The 22,453-nt window shown below is 38.2% G+C and overlaps 2 protein-coding genes across 3 annotated transcripts in view; one reads left to right on the plus strand and one right to left on the minus strand.

Moving 5' to 3' along the window:
- ALDH1L2 (aldehyde dehydrogenase 1 family member L2) overlaps window positions 1-17,723 on the plus strand; it is a 30,543-nt gene extending 12,820 nt beyond the window's left edge. The window contains exons 6-23 of one of the 2 annotated variants that reach the window (XM_030263167.4): window positions 316-405; window positions 1,132-1,266; window positions 1,666-1,791; window positions 3,217-3,308; window positions 4,133-4,280; window positions 4,568-4,687; window positions 6,133-6,260; window positions 8,710-8,860; window positions 9,569-9,639; window positions 9,744-9,849; window positions 10,212-10,299; window positions 10,713-10,806; window positions 11,064-11,160; window positions 11,625-11,723; window positions 12,452-12,617; window positions 13,173-13,278; window positions 14,284-14,483; window positions 15,398-17,723. In XM_030263167.4, coding sequence (XP_030119027.4) covers window positions 316-405; window positions 1,132-1,266; window positions 1,666-1,791; window positions 3,217-3,308; window positions 4,133-4,280; window positions 4,568-4,687; window positions 6,133-6,260; window positions 8,710-8,860; window positions 9,569-9,639; window positions 9,744-9,849; window positions 10,212-10,299; window positions 10,713-10,806; window positions 11,064-11,160; window positions 11,625-11,723; window positions 12,452-12,617; window positions 13,173-13,278; window positions 14,284-14,483; window positions 15,398-15,453 — 2,073 coding nt within the window. In that variant the 3' untranslated portion in view covers window positions 15,454-17,723. The remainder of the gene's footprint in view (window positions 1-315; window positions 406-1,131; window positions 1,267-1,665; window positions 1,792-3,216; window positions 3,309-4,132; window positions 4,281-4,567; window positions 4,688-6,132; window positions 6,261-8,709; window positions 8,861-9,568; window positions 9,640-9,743; window positions 9,850-10,211; window positions 10,300-10,712; window positions 10,807-11,063; window positions 11,161-11,624; window positions 11,724-12,451; window positions 12,618-13,172; window positions 13,279-14,283; window positions 14,484-15,397) is intronic. The other variant, XM_072923465.1, reaches the window with a different exon arrangement.
- On the minus strand, window positions 16,645-21,083 carry NOPCHAP1 (NOP protein chaperone 1). Its single transcript, XM_030263168.4, has 4 exons — window positions 20,953-21,083; window positions 20,192-20,278; window positions 19,074-19,210; window positions 16,645-17,897 (listed from the first exon to the last, which is right to left on the minus strand). Exons 1-4 carry the CDS (start codon window positions 21,017-21,019, stop codon window positions 17,712-17,714), a joined length of 477 nt encoding a protein of 158 aa, XP_030119028.4. The 5' UTR covers window positions 21,020-21,083; the 3' UTR covers window positions 16,645-17,711.
- Between the last annotated feature and the right edge of the window lie 1,370 nt (window positions 21,084-22,453).

The raw sequence follows: 22,453 nt of genomic DNA on the forward strand, positions 1-22,453 counted from the left end.
AAGAGACAGCTGCAATTTCAGTGGATTCTTAGTAAGCCACCATACTTGTGAATACAACATTGAATTAAGATCACTCTTTGTTTGCCAACAGACCATATGAAATTCTCTACCAGAAATACATTTGATTTTAGGAAAAGAAAGTTTTGACACCTTTCCTTCTAGTGCCAAAAAATAACACAGGCCATATAAACAACAGATAAAAATATTAATTGAATTCCCATATGAGAATTATCTGAGCACCCCAACTGCATTAGATGATCTTGTTTGTGATTGGGAAGGTGTGGTGGTGCATCCTGGCATGTCTTGATTTCCTAGATCTCCTGGAACCAACCTGCAGCAGCTTTGCACAATTGGATTCGAGGGCATGATAAAGTACCTGGAGCATGGGCAACAATAAATGGACAGGTATATTCTGAAAATCAGAAGAATATTCTTATCTATACTCACTTTTTGACTTTTTTAATTATACAATTAAAGATGTCTGCATACAGGTGAATACAAATGGCTGTCACATTGGAGTAGCTCTAATCTGATGACTTTATGTTTTGTGTGCATCTAAAACAGGCACTTAAATACACAGAACACAGTAGTTAAGAGTTTTTTTAATTGCAGAATTGATTTATTTTGAAGAAAGATAAGTACGATATCTTAAAAAATAAAGAGACATAGTACAAAGAGTAGAACCAAACTGTGCCAGTCATTTTGGGAAGCAGGTATGCATTACAGTGTAATACAGCCCATGTACAGTGGCCAACATCCCAGTATGGACAGCAAAATGAAACACTGTGGGCTGCTGAAATAACAGAGGGTTTAATTTTAAGGAGATTTGGGCCTAGATAGTTTGCAGAACTCTATGAAATTTTACGGAGTGAGTGGTCCCTCACTCTGGGCATGTCAAAAGTTCCTCCCTTTCCTGCACTGGATGCAGCATGCACATTGTTACAGCTCAGCTGCTTTTCAGGTTTAGGCAATTTTCAAAGTTTTACATGTTCTGAGTTGTAACATGTTTTCCATGTGTAGGTAATTATATTATATTTCTATTATATTGAAGATTCAAAACAGTAGCGTAAAATTGGTAAAATTTTACAGCACATTTAGAACCAATGCACTTTTAATTACATTTCTTTTTAGGTGGTTACTTTTTATGGGTCATCATTACTTGATGCTTCAGTGCCTGCTGGACAAGAGTTGTCAATAAAAGGTGCTTCAAGACCAGGACTTGTGACAAAGAATGGTCTAGTCGTTTTTGGAAATGATGGAAAGATGGTAAGTGCTCAGTCTGACAAACGTAAGTATGGATGGAATAGTTTTAGTGAGCAGGGCAAGTAGAGTGGAACTGTCAAGCTGGATAAATCCAGGTGCTAATGACTGACAGCAAACTCACTTGGAGTTTATCAATCCTCTGCTTTCCTATGGAGAAGACATTCATGTTCTGCTTTTCACCCAATCAATAATAATTTCCTATATGGAGTAAAATCTGTTATTTCTCGGCGAGAATCTGAAAGACAGGTATGAGTGGCCTGTGCTAAATTGCCTGCATCGTATCAGCTTTCCCGCAAGCCATTTATTTCACATTTTCAATCACTCTGTTAATGCCTAAAAATGTTTCATCCAAGGATTTACTACCTCCCAAACAATTTAAAATCATATCCTCTAATTTTTCAGGTACTAGTGAGAAATCTGCAGTTTGAAGATGGAAAAATGATCCCTGCATCTAAATACTTCTCTGCTGATGAAACAACTGCCCTGGAACTTACAGAAGAGGAGAAAAAGATTGCAGAAGATATCAGAGTAATTCACTAAACTGCTTTAGAGGGATATTATTCAGACAAAAGTATTCATATATAATATGTATGTATTGCTTATATAATAAGCAATACATACTTATTTTTGGCAAGGCATATCTTTTGTTTAGTCATGCAAACAATGTTTTTATAAAATGTATTGAAAGTATATGGAAGTGAAGGTTTAGTTATTGATATTAATTCAGGTGGAATTGGAAATTCATGTGTATTTGTCTCACTTTACAGTTTCCTTTCAGATACAAGTGATACAAAAACAGAGAGTGCAGGATGAGTAATGGTAAATATCTACAAATGATAGGTGGGAGCAAACTGAGTTTCACCTCACAGAAGTGAGGTTTTCAGCTCTGTCAGACTCAGGCAGTTCTTGGAATCCTTTTTTCACTGTGGTGTTCATCTCTAGGATGTGCTCAGAATGGGCCTGTTGGACAAGCTTCAGGGGTCTCAGAACAGCCTTCTGAAAGCAAAAGGCAGCAGTTTTCTCACTGTACCTGTGTGCGCTTCTTCTGCCACAAACCACACACAAGAGGCTGGCTGCCAGAGGGATGGGAACAGCTGGAGCAGAAAACTCTCATAGCCAGAGAGGAATTTTTCTGCCCTCTCCTGAAATCCATCCCTCTGTAGTGTCAGGGGCTTAGCTGAAAGCCACATTTATCATTCAAGTTTTGTGCCAGAGCAAATGAATCATAGATGTCTTCCCTTGTGCTGACTCTGCTGCAGAGTTATTAATTTTTGGCAGAGGTCACGCAGCTTCATGTACTAATATTTTAAGCTGCTGATGCAAGATTACCTTGAACCTGCTTGCCAGCAACCTAAATGCTGCCTGGAGCTATTTAATGACTGAGAAAATTATGAAAAGAAGTATAAACTCATCAGTTGATGACAGTGCATACTAACTGAGGAACTCAGTTATAATTAATTGAAATATGACATTACCAGTTGCTGAACTGTTTATTTCTCCATCTCATGCATGCAGCTTAAACTACTTCTCAGCTTTGGCCAGGTGTCTGAAATGCCATCAATCCATTCATAAAGTGCCCCAGGCTGTCCTTGCCTACACTGATGACACATTCTGTAATGCAATGAGAACTTATTATTTGGAGGATAAAAAAATCTTTTAAAGGTGGGCCTGAAAAATTTTAGCATTGCACTATTTAGGTTTCTTGCCTGATTGGGTAAAATTACCATGGACAAAATACTATTATTTTGATCATGTAATTATACTGAAAAAATTATTGTCTGACATAATGTCTCTAGACTGTTTTAGACTCCCTTAAAATAACTTCATGTTTTAGAAACCTTTTAAATGATATATATTGTAGGCACAGATACCATAGAAAATACAGTTTGGTAAATACTTTTTGCTATTAGAGGATTATTCATTATTGCCTCTGTTATTGTTCTTTATTATTAGGCTATTTGGAAGGGAATTTTAAGCAATGTTGCTGTGATTGAGGATTCCACAGACTTCTTCAAATCTGGAGCATCCTCTATGCATGTTGTCAGGTAGGAATATTCAAAATAAGAAAATTCTAAAGCCAAAGTTAATGAAAAAAAGTTGTCATGCTGCATTTAAATCTGTGGTGTTAAAGAAATAATCCCTCCATGTTTTCCAATACTCTTAATAGTCCCTTTCTTATCTTGGAAACATGTAACAGTTCTTCCCCCAAAGTTAAGAGATATTGCTGTAATCCTGCTCTTTCTACTGAAAGAAAATTCCCCTTGACTTCAGGAACATCATGGCCAGGGGAGCATGGTGATGCTCGAAGCAGTCTGCATGCAGCCACAGGTATCTCCAGACCAGGGGACTGACTGGGAACCTGAGTAAAGACCTCCCCAGAGGGAAGGAGAAGCCTTTCACAGCAAGAACTGAGCCCATGCTTAAAGATGCACTGAGTTTGTCATGGCTTGGGTCATCTAGTTTGTCTTCTTTTTGCAGCACTTATTGCAGACCATAATATAAACCCAGCATTTTTAAACAAACTGATTAATGTGCTGATTACCTACCAAGCTCAATGTCCTCCATATATTGGTTGGAGGAGTCCCAAATAGTATTTTCCAATGGCATATCAATATTTTCTAGTAACTGATTTTCAAAAGTTTTTCTGAGAGTATTCAGAAGTGACATTTTCTTTATCATAACATCCATGATTAAACCAACAGATTTCAGCAAAATGCATCACTTCTGTGCCCTTGCCAGAGAAACACACACTCATATGCACATGAATACAAACTGAGGCCCAGTTTTGATCCCTTTTGCCCTTCTAATGATTCAGTTATCTGGAGAATTCTTTCATTTTTAATTAAACTTACTCCTTCAAATCCTTTAGGATGCTAGAAGAGATCAAACAGAAGCATGGTGGACTGCAGCTACAGAATGAAGATGTGTATATGGCCACTAAGTTTGCAGACTTTATTCAGATGGCTGTCAGAAAACTCAGAGGAGAAGACAAAGAAGAAGAGTTAGTCATTGATTATGTAAGGACTTTCATTTTGCATTTATTGCTTAGTCTTTCCTGGGTTTTAGAGGAGGGCAGACAATGCATTTTATTAGACTGCTTGATGCAGTAGGAAAGCTAAGAACTACTTGGTTATACAAACTTCTATATATTTGTATTTGATTTCCATTACATTTTACTTCTAACTGCCACATATACAGGCTAAAATGTGTCTGGATATTGGCTGCAGATATCAAAAGCCTGTTGAGCTACATTAAAATATTAGTTATTATAATTTTAAAATAATTTGGGTTTTATTTCACCCAGGTTTCAAAAAATATGAACAACATGACTGTGAATATGCCATACCAATGTTTCATAAATGGGAAGTTTATAGATGCTGATGATGGAAAAACATATGACACTATAAATCCAGCAGATGGATCAGTAAGTAACTTCCAAACATGATCGATACCAGTTTATTTCATTGTTTCTGCCTATTAAAAAATCTGAAACATTACCTGAATACAGAAAATTTTAAAACAATATACTAAATTAAACAACCTCTAGAAATGTTTTGATTTACTTCACATTTTGCATATTCTACAATTTTTTTCCATTTGAGTCAAGCTGCAAAGCAAAAATAACCTACTTCCACTTCAAATATTACATTGCTTTTCACACCCAGCTGAATATTTTACTTTGATTTCATTCTTGTTTAGCTTTGCAAACAGAAATTGCTGAAGTTTATTTGGTAAAGAAGTGTGTCTTGTAGGATATTTGGCATTTCCTGTCAGTTATCAGCTTCTTTTTTACTTTTTTTTTTTTTTTTTTGTTTTGTTTTGCTTTTTTATTACTTTTTACCTTAGCATAATTTTAATTTTGTCCCTTTAAATTCTCAGTAAGAAATATAACTTTTCAATAGGAAAATACATACTGTTGCACTTTAGTCCTGAACTACCCAATATAGGTTGAGCAATGAAGTCTGCTGAAATCAATGATACAAATTTCACTATCATCACAAGTCAGACTTTGATACTTTTCCTGAAACTCATTATAGAATGGAATAAAAGTCATAACCATTCTGTGCTATGTCATCTCCCCCCTCATGCAGCCCCCTGAATAATCCGACTAGCTCAGAGATAAGGGGCTGTGAGGGGAGGAATATCAGGAGAAGGGTAAAGGTATTCAAAAGAGGCTCTCACCCCAGGAGAAGTGGGCACTGCTCTCTTTATTCTGTCATGTCCATGGGGAGAGCGGGGCAAAAGAGGGTGAACAGGAAATGTCAGGGGTCTATATAGACTTTGGACAGGGTGGGCTTCCCTGGCTCTCTGCCAACCCCGTTGGGGCAGGAAGGAGGGTCCAGGGGTTATCTTGATCAGAGTCACAGGGTCCCGGGGAAGGGGAAACAGAATGCCCATGAGCTCACTGTAACACCGTTAGGATTTACAATGTGTGTATTTACAACACAATAATCATAAAATACTGTGTGTTTATGGTGGTTTATGATAACAGAAGCTGCATTCCTTAGAAACTGGACATGTGGGAGTTGTTTTAGTGTGTTTAGATATTCAAATTGTGATACCACATATGAAGACTTCCAGCTTTTGTAATACCACATTGGTTTTCCATACAGAAAGAGAGGGTGAGATCTAGTGGGACAATGCACCTTGCTTTGAAAAGAAAAAGATAGATTAAGGAATCTGAGTTCCTGCAGTGTTCCTGCCACCTCAATTGTGCCTGAGCTTTTTGCAGCCTGGCTCACTCATGACAAGTGCCAGAGATGAGGATTAAGTATTTGCTTATACCCAGTCTAGCAGTTTGGGAGGAAGGAGTAACACTCTGTATCCCAATGTTTCTTTTTGAGCTAACACAATACTATCTTTGCGCAGGTAATAGCCAGTGTATCTTCTGCCTCACTGGCTGATGTTGACAAGGCAGTGGCAGCAGCAAAGGAGGCATTTGAAAATGGTGAATGGGGGAGGATGAATGCAAGGGAAAGAGGGCGACTCATGTACAGGTACGTACAAGACAGCTTGCATTTGCTTCATTTCCCCAGATCTTGTTTTGTTTCTCTGAAGAATTGTTATGTAAATTTTCTGAAGGTGATGGATGTTCATAATCCCACTGTCAGAGGATCCAGACTAGCCATCTTTTCACCCCCTGATTGATTTCAGTGTACCAGCCTCAGCTCTTAACCTGCTGACCTTTCTTGTGTCAGAGAGGAATCTTGTGGTCTCTCACTGCTGCCATTCTTTCATTATTACTTATGAATGGAAACAAAGAATTTGAGCAAAATACATTTTAAATACTTGATGTCTTCATTTAATCTATATGAGTTTCATTGCAAGGATTGAGAATCCCCATTCTTCCATATAAGTGAGGCTAAGCTTTAAAAACAGTCTACCTGAGTTAGGTAGGCAGAGATTTGACCTTGCTAAGCCTGCCTGCATATGCACTCCATACAGTAAATATACAGCTACATTGCCACTAATTTTGAAGTAGACTGAAACTGATGCTAGATTTTAACAGAATCATATGCCAGCATCTGGCTAAAGACCCACTGTAGGAGATGTGTTATGGTCTGTATAAGAATTGTCCTGTGCAGGGAATCTTTAACCTAATTCCAATATTTACCTGAGATACTTTTTTATCTTTTTTGTATCTATCTCACCGTATCTAGTTCATGCCTGATTCTTATTTTTGGCTGTGTTGCTATTGGTTCAGAAGATAAGCAGAGGTTTTGTTGAATTAATGGTATTTTAATGGTGAGCTTTGATTCTTGAAGGAGTACAGGTGATCTTGGAAAGATGCAATGCTGACTAGATCGTGTGAGCGTGACTCTGGAGGCAGCTAATAAAACCCCAAGTATTGTAGATGCTCCATATGCAGTATGATGCTTCTCCCAGGCACAGAGAGAACACTATTGCAAACTTCAGGTGACTAGAAGCATCAGAGCTTCCCTGTAAAGAAAACCACTTTTGTGGGCTATATGAAAAGCTTTTGTTGCTTTCTCAGGTCTAAACATGCAAACATGAATGAGCAGACATGAGTAAAGAAGCTACTTTTTCAGATTGCTACTCCTGAAAAAATGCCACGTTTTACAAGACATGGCAGGAATCTTAGCAAAAAAGAATGAAAGCAAAGCCAAAAATTCTGCTTATCTTATAAAGTATGTGACCAGGCCATGGAAAAAGGTCTGCAGGACCCTTACACAGTTAGTAGTCCTCACAAGAGAAAAAGGGCAAGTCAGAACTGAACATTAAATACACCTGGTCACTTATTTTTTTCACAAGTGTGCAGATATTCAAAGCATGCATAAACTTGTGTTTAATTTGTATCAGGAATGTAGAGTGCTTGAGAGACCAAGTTAACTCTGACAAAAGGAAAAAATTTAAAGGTGTGAAAACTCCTGCTCTGTTTTAGACTTGGAAGATTTGCAAGAATTAGCTATATTAGGTATATGAAAAATACAGCCCTACACAGGGCTGGTTATCCCTGGATTAAAAGCTTTGCTTAGGGAACTCATTCTCTAGGATAAAACACCAGAGTGTTTATGTTGGAAACATTCCCAGTGGATAAAAGCTCTCTCTGGACCACCTTAACTGAAATAAGGCCCCTTCTTCTTGGCCTCTGTTCAAACTGGAGATTTGGAGTGCTGAACTAAAGAGAATATTTGTGTCATTAAAGCTCCTAGCTCTGCTGCTGTCTTAAAGAATCATTAATAGAAGATATTAAGCACACTTTAAATGGAACCTTCTCCTTTGTCCCTGACATGCCCAAATCCATTCTCTTACTCAACACTGCCAACGCCCTGACCTGTAGCTGGGTCTCCAAGATACAGTTAAAACAGGTATTAAAGAACATTTTCCCACATGTCTGCAAATCCTTTAAATGGCCAGAATTTACATAATGGAAAAATTTCACAAGTTTCACACACAGTTTTGAATACTCTTTACAGGATCAAAAATTCACTTTTCTTAAGGTCTTACAATCACATGGGAGCATTGATTATATATCTGAGTACCAAATCACAGAAGAAGCTGAAGAAAAACATTAATGAATGTGAGACAATGTGAAGAACTGAATATGAAAATTCATTGATGCAAACAGACCTGTATAGGGGATCACTAAACTAACAGTAGTGCCGCACAGGTACAGGTATCAATATGTTCAGTTGTATTTTTGAGACACTTTCATAGTTATTATCAACTTAGTAATACTTACTACAGTCTTACTTACACCTCAGGTGAGTTTGCACAGTTCATGTCTTCATTGAGCCTCTACTAAAGCCAGTGTGAAGACATTTGCAGAGTGATGGGCAATCATTCAATCCTTTGCTGATATTAAGGAGCAGTGCCTCTACCTCAAGTTTAGTGGGAATGCTATTTTCATTATGCTTCTTTGCCATACCTAATATAATTTTAGATGTAATTTCCTTTAATGTGGATTTTTAACATTTTTTAAAGACTTGCAGACCTGATGGAAGAACATCAAGAAGAGTTAGCAACAATAGAGTCTATTGACTCAGGAGCTGTCTACACTTTAGCTCTGAAGACTCATATTGGAATGTCTGTGCAAACATTCAGATACTTTGCTGGATGGTGTGACAAAATTCAGGCAAGTGAATATGTAAATGAAATTATCAGTGGCAGTGCTTTTCTACACTTCTTTTATGTTGTTATTCTCCTGAAACAGTGCCAAAAAGCAGTAAAAGCAGAGTAACTGAGGAATCAAGAACTAAAGCAAAATTAGAATTTTAACTAGAATGAGTCTTCCTGTCAATACAAAAGGATAGTCCACCTCCAGCTGGAGAATATGGATTTAGAATGTGGCTCTAAATATCAAAGCAATCAGCTGAGGTGTCACTTGGATATACTTGCTTGGTCAGCTCTTGGGTATTCATGGGGCAGAATGTCACTGTGCTCATTATGCAGGTGAGTGCAGAGACTTGTGCTTTGCCACAGTCTGACCAAGGCTGGTGAGTTTGCTTGATGGCACAGCATTTCCTCCAGTATTTTTAAGACCAACCAAGAATATAATCCAGCTTTTTTTTTTTTTTTTGTTCATCAGACTCTCACTTTGTGTTCTCCCATAATTTTTTTTCATCTATGCTGTTATTTCACCCAGCTGACAATCAGGAGTTGATTACAATATCCACAGCAGGAAATCATACAGTAGAAGCATCTGTGCCCCCTTCCCTGATGCAAAAATGCTTGTGGTTTTGAAGCCTACTGTGTAGCTTTCTGAAACATATTTACATGGCAAATATATTTGTAATAAAAATTATAAATCAATATGAAGATTTGTCCCTCCTCTGTCTTTTAGGGTGCTACAATTCCAATTAATCAGGCCCGGCCAAACCATAATCTAACATTCACCAAGAAAGAGCCAATTGGGTGAGTATTGCTTTTTCTTCTTAATGACAGACTTGACATGCAGAAAAGCCATGGAAAAGCTGCCCTCAAATATATAATCTTTCCCTGTTTTTCCCTACCTGAAGTGTCTGTGCAATTATTATCCCCTGGAATTACCCACTGATGATGCTTGCATGGAAGAGCGCAGCGTGCTTGGCTGCAGGCAACACCCTCGTACTCAAACCAGCTCAGGTAGGAGCAAAAAGAAATACACAGATGGCCCAGATGCCCCTGTTCAGGCAGAGTGATTTAGGCCATGTAGCAGATTTCACCCATAGGTTGATCTGTCATAGGCTGACTGTGTTTGTGCATATTTGAAAGTGCATTTAGAATAATACAAATTACCATGGTGATACAAAGTATTGTTTGACTCCTATTCTGCTCCGGCACTAATCTTATTTTCAATAATTATTTTCCATAAGAAGTCATCAGTTCTAATTTGCCAATACTGTAAGAAGGTGAATATTGTATCAAAACTAAGATGTATTGAATGTAAAAGCTATCACCATGCATTTAAGTAAAACAGGAGGCCTAATCTAAATGTTTCTACTTAGGTCACACCTCTGACTTCCTTGAAGTTTGCAGAACTCTCAGCTAAAGCTGGATTTCCTAAGGGCGTTATAAATATTCTGCCAGGTTCAGGTAAAGCTTGAACTCATCATTTTTCTGGGAGAGGTCATGTTAAAACTAGTGAAGTTCTTCACCTTTTTGAAAATTATTACATAGGCCTGTTCACAGGTACTAGGCTTGCATCTTTTCATGCAGCAATTTCACGTGTTTCCAGAAGAGAATTGGAAAAACCTGCCTTTAGTTAGTGGTAGGAGCTGTCAGCCTACACCCTTTACAAGCACACACAATTGACACAAACACTCTGAGAAATAATGTATTACAGACAAACATGTTCATTTCATTGTAAGAAAGCTGCAAACATAAATAGGGATGTGATACTGTATTTGATTTGTGGTGTGAGCTCCTTCTGTGTTACAGTGCTGCTGCTGGAATAGTAAAAATTGTCCATGTACCATCCAGTTACTCTGCTTTCCTCGCCCTGATAGGTGGTTTAGTGGGACAGCACCTCTCTGAACATCCAGATGTTCGCAAAGTTGGATTCACTGGTTCAACACCAACTGGTAAACAGATCATGAAGAGGTACTCTCAGCAGAAGAATCATAAATAAACCCTGCTTGGTCTGGTTCTGAAGTATCTTACTGGATATATTGTGCATGCAGCAGTAATGAAAAAGCATAACTACATATGGTTGTTTACCACTATGTAGAATTCTACCAAGTAATTACTGGACAATAGAGGTTTATACATTTTCACTACTTATGATTCAAAGGAAATAACAGAAAAAGATATTTAAAATTACTATTTTGGATTCATATCACTATTTTTATTTTTTACAGTGCAGCTACTAACCTGAAGAAAGTTTCTCTGGAACTTGGTGGAAAATCACCATTGATCATATTCAGTGACTGTGAACTTGACAGAGCCGTAAAAATGGTAATGTTACTTTGAAGTAAAATTTGTTCAAAGCCTTTGTGGTACATCCTCACAGTACTGCAATATTCTTGACTTGCCACAAAAATACTAGGGATCCCTTGCATGAAAAACTTTGAGATCTGTTAGAAAACAGACTCAGATATTTCTTTATGTCAGCACAATTTAACTATTCATTCTGCCCCAAGAAATATACATTAAAAATTACAAGAAAACAAAGAATTGAGCTCCCTATTACCATACAGCTTTTAATTCATCAATTGATCAATCATTCATCAATTATCAATCATAATAATTCACCTTCCCTACCAGCCATATTGTGTTCAAAGTTCATAAATAAGATTTGGTGATATCCTTTAACATAAAGTATTAAACTTCTGGGGTCACAAACACTGCATGCAACCTTAGGGAACAGAATGGAGACTGAAAAAAATGCATATAAATATTTATGGTTTTTTCCTGATCAGGGTATGGGAGCGGTGTATTTCAACAAAGGAGAAAACTGCATTGCAGCTGGCAGGCTGTTTGTGGAAGAATCAATTCATGATGAGTTTGTTAGAAAAGTGGTAAGATATTCAAGGACTAAAGTTTAAGCATATGTTTTACTGTGGCAGAAGGATATGCTAGCTTTATAGACACTTATGTTTCTTATTTTCAGTTGCTTAATTTCTCATTATTGCTTATGATAGACAGTGCTACTTCTCAGGAACCTCTTACACAGTTAAAAGGAATCATTGAAGGGAGATATTTGCACCAGTAATGCACAGATAAGTGACAGTTAAATAGATATTGTACATTCAGTGATAGTTCATATTTGACTAGGAAAATAAGATTACAAATAATTACTCAACTCAGGTCAATGTGATTGAAGAAGGCTTCTGTAAAGTCAAAAAAAGGAATATTGGAAGCACAGCTAGAATAATACAAAGGTCTCTATTAAAAATGCAATTGTCACCATCCTGTGCCACTGGAGAATTCATTTATTTTGCTTAAGAACAGGAAATCACCGTCTTAAGTAATTTACCACTGGTAAAAGTTAACATTTTACATGCTTATCTTAATAGCAGAAGAGAATGCACACATAAAAAAAAGCATTAAAAACTTTCAGAAGTAATTAGAGATTATGAACAAAAGACAAAGCTTCATTTTAAAAAGGGAGAATGATTTTATCTAAAAATCCAGTATTTTCTTAGATTCAATCTTCATAGCACCAAAAATGCAGCATTCCAAATTTCTGGTCACTTTAACAATATTGTTGTGTTATGTAACTTCATTTTAATTGGGTAACCCATAGGTTGAAGAAATAAAAAAGATGAAAATTGGTGACCCACTTGATAGATCTACAGATCATGGTCCACAAAATCACAAGGCACATTTGGAAAAGCTGCTGCAATACTGTGAAACTGGAGTAAAAGAAGGAGCCACTCTAGTGTATGGAGGAAGACAAGTACATAGACCAGGTAAAACACTTTCCAGAGATATTTAGAACTTTTACACTTTATGCAAGAGCTGCCACGATTGTCTCAGCTGTATTTTGTGAAGCTGCAGTATCGTGGGAACAGTACCAGGTAAGCCCATGATACCACAGAGCTTTCAAATCTCATATGATGAGAAGCTGTGCAGATAAAGCAAAAGTTATGAGATCTTTATTTAGATCTTACAATCTATCTTCTTGTTGGATAGCAAGAAAAGCAGTGGCCTCTGTGACTTGCTGTAACCTTGTTCTCCTGCTGTCAGAGTACAGGGTCTTCCCTCCAGGAGTCACCTGGGCTGTGGCACGCAGACCTTCTGGCCTGGCAGGGAGCAGTACATGTCACTGATCAACACGGGCCATTCTTTTACCCTTTGGTCTGCTATTTCTCTTGAAGTGCATGCATTTCCATTCATACTTCATTCATATCTGTTTTCTGTTTCAAGTTATTTATGACCTCAAAGCATGGGACAGAAATGACCTGACAACAGCAAACCCTTATGCACTTTTACCATACTCAAATGCTGCTCTATCTTCTCTTTAGGTTTCTTCATGGAACCCACTGTATTCACAGATGTTGAAGACCATATGTATATTGCCCAGGAAGAATCCTTTGGTCCTGTGATGGTCATCTCTAAATTTAAAAATGGGTATGTTCTCCTCTGGTTACTGTTAGAGACTTGATTTTTCCCATTTTCACCCTAAGTGAAGAAGTGACAGCTCACACAGCATTTTGTTAACTCTCCTTAGACCAATTTGAATACCTAGCAGTTTTCAGTGAAATGTTTTAGTGAAGTTTGTGTGGTAATTGCAACAGCTTGATCAAATAACAAAATGCATATTTTTCCCAGTGGAATGACTTATTTTTCCTGTTACAGAAAACTGCAGTGTTGTGTATTGTGTAACATTGGCACATAACTGTTGCAAATGGAAGTTCCTCTGTATATTTTGTAAACTGTAATTTCTAATACTTTTCATTCCAGATCATAAGAATTATTTAACATACAGATAAGATTAAAACCCTACATAGAAACTTCACATAAATATTTCCATCAGGTTTCATCTTCTGCAGTTTGATAATAAAGTTAAGAACCAGCCATGTAGATAACACTTCACATCCATAAATTCTGCAGTCTTAAGGGACTGCATTGAATTTTTTAAAGTTTTAAACTACTATTAATTTTTGAAGCTGTATGGAGATAAGATGCAGATGGAAAATAGTACTATGGAAATGGTTTGAAAAGTTGTCTTGATAGCAGTTTAAGTTCCAGCTTTTATTCTGCATTAACTTGTAAAGCTGGACAAAATTTTAGCAAACTGATTAGTCATCTGCTGCCATGCTCTGCTTTACAGGCATTTTTGTATTGCTCTAATTCCCAAGTTGTACAGTAGCAACAATTCCCATGGCATTTCTCAGTGTAGACATTAACCTTTGAAAAGTGAGGTTATGAGCTTCACAAGCTTGAAGCAAAGGTGTGAATTGCCGTGGATCTGTCAGATTGACACACAGATTTGTCCTTAATAAGTCATCTTTAAAAAAGCTCACTGGAGAAGAAAGGCCATGTGAAAAGTTGCTTCAATGACACTGAAGGTGGAAGGTTGCTAACACTTCTTATTTTACCTAGTTGCAATTAAATAATTTCTTTCCCCCACAGAGATGTCGATGGAGTATTGCGACGGGCAAATGCCACAGAATATGGCTTAGCTTCAGGAGTTTTCACAAAAGACATAAACAAAGCTCTCTACATCAGTGAAAAGCTAGAAGCTGGGACAGTTTTTATTAACACTTACAACAAAACTGATGTGGCAGCGCCATTTGGTGGATTTAAGTTGTCTGGCTTTGGGAAAGATTTAGGTAAGTTGTCTCCTTCCCTCACTTCTTGTCTCAGAGTCCTAATCAATGAAAGAATTATAATACAGTAACCCAATTCCTCTCTTTCACTAAATATTCCCATTTCAATACCTCCCATTCAGCCTGTGCTGTACATTTGCTAAATAACACAAAAATATTCCTCTCCAACTGTTCTGAGAGCAGACAAATAAATTACAGCTTTTGCAGAGCTCTGTACAGGCTACAAAAGGCTATCAAATAATAATGGTATTGCCCAAGATACTCTTTCCCTCAGAGAGAATGCTAATTTAGGTTTCTCCTCTAAGTAAGAGAATGGGAAAATTTTTTTATACCTTAAAATGTCACCAAAATTTGCCAACAGCCACAGAAAAAGATGCATTAAAAAATATTTTCTTTTCAAAACAACTTTTTAGAAAAGTGAAGTCCACTCTGTCAAAGAAGCTTTGCAAGTCTTGACAGATCAAGCTTCATGACGGAGGAAAAAAGAAAACCTAATTTCATTCACAGAACAGATTTTTGCTTTTGCAATCTCCAAAGACATTTCCTGAAACCAAAATGAGTGATGATGTCAGGGGAAAAAAATTACTGATTTTCACACAGCTTCTCTACCTATGACCTTTAATAGAGGAGAAGGAAAGTTCATAAATTCAGCTATGAGCCCCCAGTGGCCATCTAAAGACTGCTGCTGCTTGGGGAGCTGCTTGTTAAATTCCAGTTCCTTTTTCTTCCATGTCTGTTGGGTCTGGCCTCTACTCAAACCAGGTCTGTAAATCACAGTGGGAAGGTAATTAGTTTTCATTGTTCCTTAAGGACTCAAATATTGGCCACAGTGTTTCAAATTTTTTCTGAATTATAGTTACGATCTGACAAAATTCATTTAGCTGCTGTTCTAACAGGTGAATATTGTGCTTGTACAGGTGAAGAAGCTCTTCATGAATATCTCAGAACCAAAGCCATCACTGTGGAATATTAAAGTAACAGCTCCACTTGGGAAGCAGACTTTCAACAGAATTTGAATTTTGTTGAGTACACGAAGCGCTCGATACCACACCTAGGATATGCTGTCTGCAGTGCTACAACCAAAAAAAAGCCAATTAAAATACTCATTCCATGGATAAGTTTCTATAAATTAGGTCCAGATTTTAGTCTGACAGACAATGGCTTTCGGAAATCACCCTGAAGTTATTTAAATTATGTAGCAGCAACAGTTGGTAGCACAATTTCCCCCCATCCTCCCCCCCCACCAAAACCCTCCACGAATATGGTTCAGTTTCTTTTTTTAACATAGAACTGAAGAATAAGTTCTCACACACCTGCTTCATATTTCTGTGACATAATGTTTACATGATCATTTTAAATCCTTAGTCATTAGGCTTCCAAAGTTGAACTAAAATATACTCATTATGCCATTTTTGCTATAAACCAGTTCAGGTTTTATGGTAGCAGTTAAACACTCTGCTATGGTGACTTTTCAGCAGTACAGAAAACCTTCGTGCCATAAGAAGTAAATCAATGCAAGGAAGTGCACTTACTATGATCTTTGTATAGTACATACAGAGTTCAATATTGGTGTTAAACTATGCATATCAAGCTAAAGTTACTGAAAATATTTTCTACCTTTTTGTTGATACAGAATGTGTGATCTGCCTGCAATTTGAAAGGTGGTTACATTAATGGATTAAAATCACATTTTGTGTCTGTGCACATGGACTGTAATCACTGTTTCATACTGTATGATTATTACAATGTATTTCACAATTTTGGGTTCTTTGTAATCTCTGGGAAAATCCCTTGTTAAATGACCAAGGTCAGATGTCGGCTTTCAAACTTTTTTCAGTTTGGAAGAAATTTTCTATAGATTGAGACCTTATTTAACTAAGCCTGTTAAGACTCCTTGCTCTTAGAATGCAAAAACACCCAAAGCTTCATTTATCTGTGGGCTGCTATTAAAGGTAGTAGTCTGATTCTTTGATCCTCCTCCTTCCCCTTCACTAAAATATTCCATGGTTTAATCAGTAAATCATGTCTCCATCTTATATTTAAGCCACATTGTAAAAGAAAGACTAGAATCCTTGTTATTTTTACCACAAATACTACACAAGCAGGTATTAAAACTAGAACTTTAGGTACAGGTTTCAAAATAAATTCTGTACATAAATGCAGCTTTCAAGCCATGACATTCAGTTTAATATTTGAGCAAATACAGTATAGAAAATTTTACTTTAATGGTGTAGAAAATACAAAGTTCCTTTAAGAAACAATGACATCCAGGAGCATGACAGATATTTCTGAAATGCAAACTGATATATGAAGTAAATGTAGTAGTCCAAACAAACCATTGTACTTGATCGAGGTAAGTATAAATGGGACACACTTTCACTGACTCTGGTTCCACAATTGTGTCTAGGCAACTTAAGTACAGGCCAGCTGAAAATTCACCTTTTCATCCTTCTGTCAGTGACCGTTAACAAAATGGTAATTGGAAACGGGGCAGGGAATTTGGGCGATGCAAAGCGTAGCTTAAAGCCATCACAAGCCCGCAGGGACAGCCTTGATCCTTTTAGTATGGAGATGTTTGCACTGCAGCCAGGAAGGTTTCCCAGAGGAGCCTGTAAGCTCCCCCGCTGCTGTGGAGCCCAGTGCAGGCACACAGGGTAAGGACTGAGTCACCCTTTGCTGAACTCTGCTCATGGCTGTCCTTACCCAGGCTGGCTCAGCTAGAAATGAGCTCAGCCATGGCTCTGGTGTCCAGCATGAATGCAATGTAGACATACCTCTGGGGTACTGAAAGATCATGTTTAATAGTGAAGAGAGTGTACATAACACCTCACAGGACATGGAATACGAAAACAAAGTTTTTTTCCTAATTAACTCTTTCTTACCCTTGAAGCAAAAACTTCTATCTTCCTATAAAAACAGTCTTCAACAAAGCAACAGAACAAGAATGTTTATCTTTCAAGTGCCCCTTACTCTAGCTGTTTTCTTGCTGTAAACTACTCTGAAGCCCATTTTCCTGTTATTTGATGAATCAAATTGAACTTAATTCTTCAGAAATCCAGCCTTCCCCAGCCATGAGTGGATCCTGAATTCTCTACCACGTAAACTATAGCATTTCACAGGATCACGAGAGATGCTACACTGGGAAACAAAGTGGTTTTAAGGGCCAACTCTTCAAAGTGAGAAAACATGATTTGGTTGGTTTGGGGATTTTTAAAGTAAAATAAAATGGATTTACTCATTTGCTTTGCTGTCCAAAATTTCTATTTTGCCCTTTTCTCCCTTTTGTTTAGGAAACTTAATGTTGTCTACTGTCACTTCATCAGTTACAGAGTCATCTTCATCAGATTCTGAGTCATCTTCTGAAGTCAGCAACTCTTCATCTGTGTCAGAATCACTCAGTTCAACTACAGCCACATTCTGAAACAAAAAATCTTGGTTAGCACATTATATATACTACATATATATATATATATATATATATATATATATATATGCACACACTACAGCACTTCTATCACTGGAGTAAAACAAGGTGAATACATTAAACAGCCTGCTACCATGAGAAAATAACAACCACAACAAAAAGACCTTTGGGGTTTCCTAGGATTTTACAAATATTAAGAGATTCCTAAATATTACTGGCCTACAGGAAATCTAAGACCATATTCATATCACTTTCAAAGAAAGAACTGAGTCAATAGCTGAATTCAGATTATCTAAATCAGGTATTTACACTGACAAGCAGCAGGCATCAAAACTACTTTTCAGTAAAAAAATTCAAATTAAATCATTTAGTGTATAAGGGCTCATGACAAACATACAAACACATGTAGATATATATATATATATAAATATAGTTTATATCTTATAATGTAGTAGTATTCAGGGCACTACAACTACTCTAAAATAACAAGCAGTTTAAACCACCAGGATATTTTTTTAAGACATTTTATATATCCATATACAGAGCCATAAATTTTGAGGCCTGCCTAGCCAGAATGGATTTGGCTGGGTCATGCACATATATCGCCTTCAAAATAAAGTTTTCTTATATAAGCATATGCCTGCAGCACTTCAGTTAAAACCAGAAATAAAATATTAAAGTGACTGCAAATAAATAGACAAATTCCAGCAACAAAGGATCACAACAACACTAACAACTCTTCTAAATCCAAGATCTAGTCATTCCTAAAAATACCAACAGAGCAGAGCTGAAAGCCAGTTATTACTCTTACTCTAAAGCCTTCTGTTGTGCTTTATATTGTCCAGTTTCTAAACGTAATCACCTAGGAGACATTTAAAATACAATTTGTGACTTTTGATTCAGAGTTGTAGATTCAACAGCATGTCTTATTCCGTTCTTAAACTACTTTATCCCCAGTGATTAAATTCTGCAAGTACGAAAACCAGGATGTAAATTTCAACCAAATAAGCATGTTTGTTATATCTGTGTTTTGAATTAGAAGATCAAAGACAATGGTAAAGAAAATGGTCAAGACTTCACTTTATCTATCATATTACTCATTCTAAGATCAGAGAGTTATTTTAATCCCATCTACATTTACATTAAAATAATAAAAAAACCATATTTACCATTTCTATAACTTTTTCTGTTTCACTGTCTAGATGTTCAATATCAAACTCGTGAGCAGGTGCTGTTACCATTTTTCTTTTGAGCTCATCATTTGCCTGGGCCATCTGTGGTAAAAAGCTCCGCACTCGGTCCAAAACTGAAAAGAAACAATTATCACAGATATATATATATTTATATATAAATATATATATATAAGTCAAAGAGATGCTCATTAGTGTTCACATTTATACCTCAGATATGAGCCTTTATAACAGATTCTGTTTCAACTGTAATTTCTAACTATCGACAATAATTAAGTATAGACTGAAGGTCTCAAAGAAGATGGAAAAATTGGCCGTAGCAGATGCCATGATAGACCAGTGAAAGGTTAACATAATTAACAAAAGAAGCTCTGAAATTAAGACAGTGGGAGAAAGATGGAAACTCCAGGCTGAAGTATAAAGCACTCATCCTCTACAGCTCAGTGGGACTTCACAAGAATTTTAAGGTAATCAATGGAATTATGAGATTCACACTCATAACCCTTCCATGGAGAAAGACAATATTTTCACCTCCAGAATTTCTTCAAATACTGCTCCACACATGCAGATGAGTCAAGCACTAGTTTTCTTTCTTTAAGAAGAGGTACTGTTTCAGGTGAGCACCACAAAGCCTAACAAGAATAAGCTATCTTTGAAACACTGTCATCTTTGTAGAGATTTTTATCCAATAAAGAATTTGATCTAACAATCTTCTAAAATTTCAGCTCAATCACAAAACATAAAACAGGAGTCCTTTTTAAATTAAATGCTTTTATACAACAAATATATCATACTGAGAAATTACTTCTAAAAGAGATATGAAGCCCAAGCTACAACTCCATACTTGGAAAGAACCATCTGTCCCTAAAACTCAACAGCTGTAATGCCTAGCATTGCAAAATCTAATTTTGCAGCAGCAGCATTTACGTGACTCACCAGTGGACATGGAACTGTAATGGGAGGAGGACCTACTACTTCTAGAAACTGAACCCAAAAGCTTCTCTCTTTACCTTTTAAAGGAAAGCACCAAAGCAAAGCTGTGTCACAAATGTTACCTACCACTTGACCACTTCCAGGCTCAACTCCTCCTTACTTACCATTGCTCCTTGGCACCTTAATAGTCTGTAAAGTTGTGGCCTTCTTGCTGCTACATTTTGAATTAATCAGCAAAATGTCTTCCAGCCCTGCAAACAAGCAAACGAGTATTGAACTGCTTAAGCTGACAAGTTTTCCGTAATTACCATCTGCTTTTGCTGCTCTTGGAAGAAAAACTGGGCTACACAGGTAAGGGGTCTCACCCTGCAGGTCACCTCTCACACACTTCTTGAGTTTAAGCTGAAGTTCCTTAAGCTGTTTTTGAGACAATTTAATTAAGCTAAAGTTAAAACGTATAGAAAAACAGCCCCTAGTTCCCCTCTGCGAGGCTCGGTGAGGTGGGAGCTGAGGCGTGCCAGTCGCACGGATTTAAATCCCGGTGCCAGTGACCTCCGCTAACTGTGGGCAGCAGCAGCGCCGGAAAACCCAAACGATGCCAGGAATTCGGCATTAATGATCCTCATTATCCTTTTGACGGCCAGCGGAGCCATCCGGCCGTTATCATTCATCAAAGCTCAGCGCTCTGTCTATTTAACTTTTTCCTCTGGTCTCATAGAAACGTCCTTAGGACTACCCATAGCTCAGCCCCGCTGATCTACTCCGCATTACCCCTCCCTGGAGGGCAGCCCTTCAGTACACGCGGGACGCAATCACCAGCGGGTCACGGGCGGCACGACGAGCCCCTGGCTCGGGCAGCCTGGCCGAGCCGAGCCCGCGCTGGCTGCAAGCGGTGCCGGACCCGCCGTGCCGGTGCCGGACTCACCTGGCCGGGGCCGCAGGTCCAGCAGCTCCCGGGCCGCCGGGGCCGCCGCGCCGCCGGGCCCCGCCATGCGCCCGCCCGCGCGGAAGTGGAGCGGCCCGCGCGCTCGGCGGCGGCGCGCCCCCTGGCGGGCGGGAGGAGCAGGAAAGGCTGAGGCTGCTGGAGGCCTCAGGAGAGGCGGTTGAGGGGAGATTCGGCAATGAACCTCAGTATGTAAAGGGCGAGGACAAGAGGATGGAGCCAGGCTCTTCTTGGTGGTACCAAGCAACAGGACAAGAGGCAGAAACTGATGCACAGCAAGTTCCACCTGAACATGAGGAAGAACTTCTTTACTGTGCAAGTGACCACGCACCTACTACACATTGCCCAGAGATGTTGTGGAGTCTCCCACACTGGAGATATTCAAAAACTGTTTGGACACAGTTCTGTGTAAAGTGCTCAAGGACAACGCTGCTTAAACAGGGAGGTTGTAGCAAATGATCCACTATTTTCCCTTCCAACCTGACTGATTCAGAACAAAAAGTCCATCCCATCACCATTAAGAACCTGTGGAACCAAGCTGCCAGCAGGTAGCTATTGTAAATGCAGGTGAACCCAATGGGAAGACATGACGATGTCCGACTCAATTCAGAAGGCTGAATTATTTCTTTATTATAACTATGCTAAAATACATTAATATGCTATATAAAAGGAGAATACTAAAACTACACACTACTTTCTCTGACTCTAACTCTCCCACAACTGGTGACCCTCTCTTGAGTGTCCAGACACAGGTGGATTGGATTGGCCATCAGGCTCAAACAATCCTCACCAGAATCCAATCAAGCACTCACTCCAGGAAAACAATTCTCCAAACACATTCCACGTAGGAAAAACAAGGAGCAGAAATAGAAATTGTTTTCTCTTTCATTTCTCTCTGTGCACCTCTATGAAAAATCCTGAGAGGGCGAGAAATGTGCTTGCCACAGGTAGCATCATTTGAATGCCTGCCAGTAGCTGCTTATCTCTCAAAACTCTCCCATTTTCATTTTCAGAATTTGATAAATGAACTTAAAGTTAAATGCCAGAGCCTGAGGGAGTTGTAATCATCCTTTAGAAAACAAACTTAAACAACCACCAAGTTCAACTGACACTGTCCAGTCTGTTAATTCAGGATTTCTTCTGCAGTTTCTGTCCTTGCATATCTAGACAATGTGAAAACTGCAAAAAGAAAATTGAATGGTTTATAAGAAACAAGATAGGAAGTCCAATATGAAAATGAGAATAAATAGTAATCAGGTAAGTGGTGTTTATAGACCCTCATTGCAAAGAACACAGGAAAAAACCAAAACACCCAGATCCCAGTATCTTGGAATTAACATGAGTAAGAAGCAAACCTCTGCAAGGCCTCAAGCAAGAGACCACCCTGCTGTTTTCCTGACAGACTGTCCCACACAAGTGTCCTCTGTCACTTCCCCAGCCCACCCACTGTGCCAGGTGCATTCCACTGAATTTGCTACCTGCA

The sequence above is a fragment of the Taeniopygia guttata genome, chromosome 1A, assembly GCF_048771995.1.
Source record: "Taeniopygia guttata chromosome 1A, bTaeGut7.mat, whole genome shotgun sequence".
Lineage (NCBI taxonomy): Eukaryota > Metazoa > Chordata > Aves > Passeriformes > Estrildidae > Taeniopygia > Taeniopygia guttata.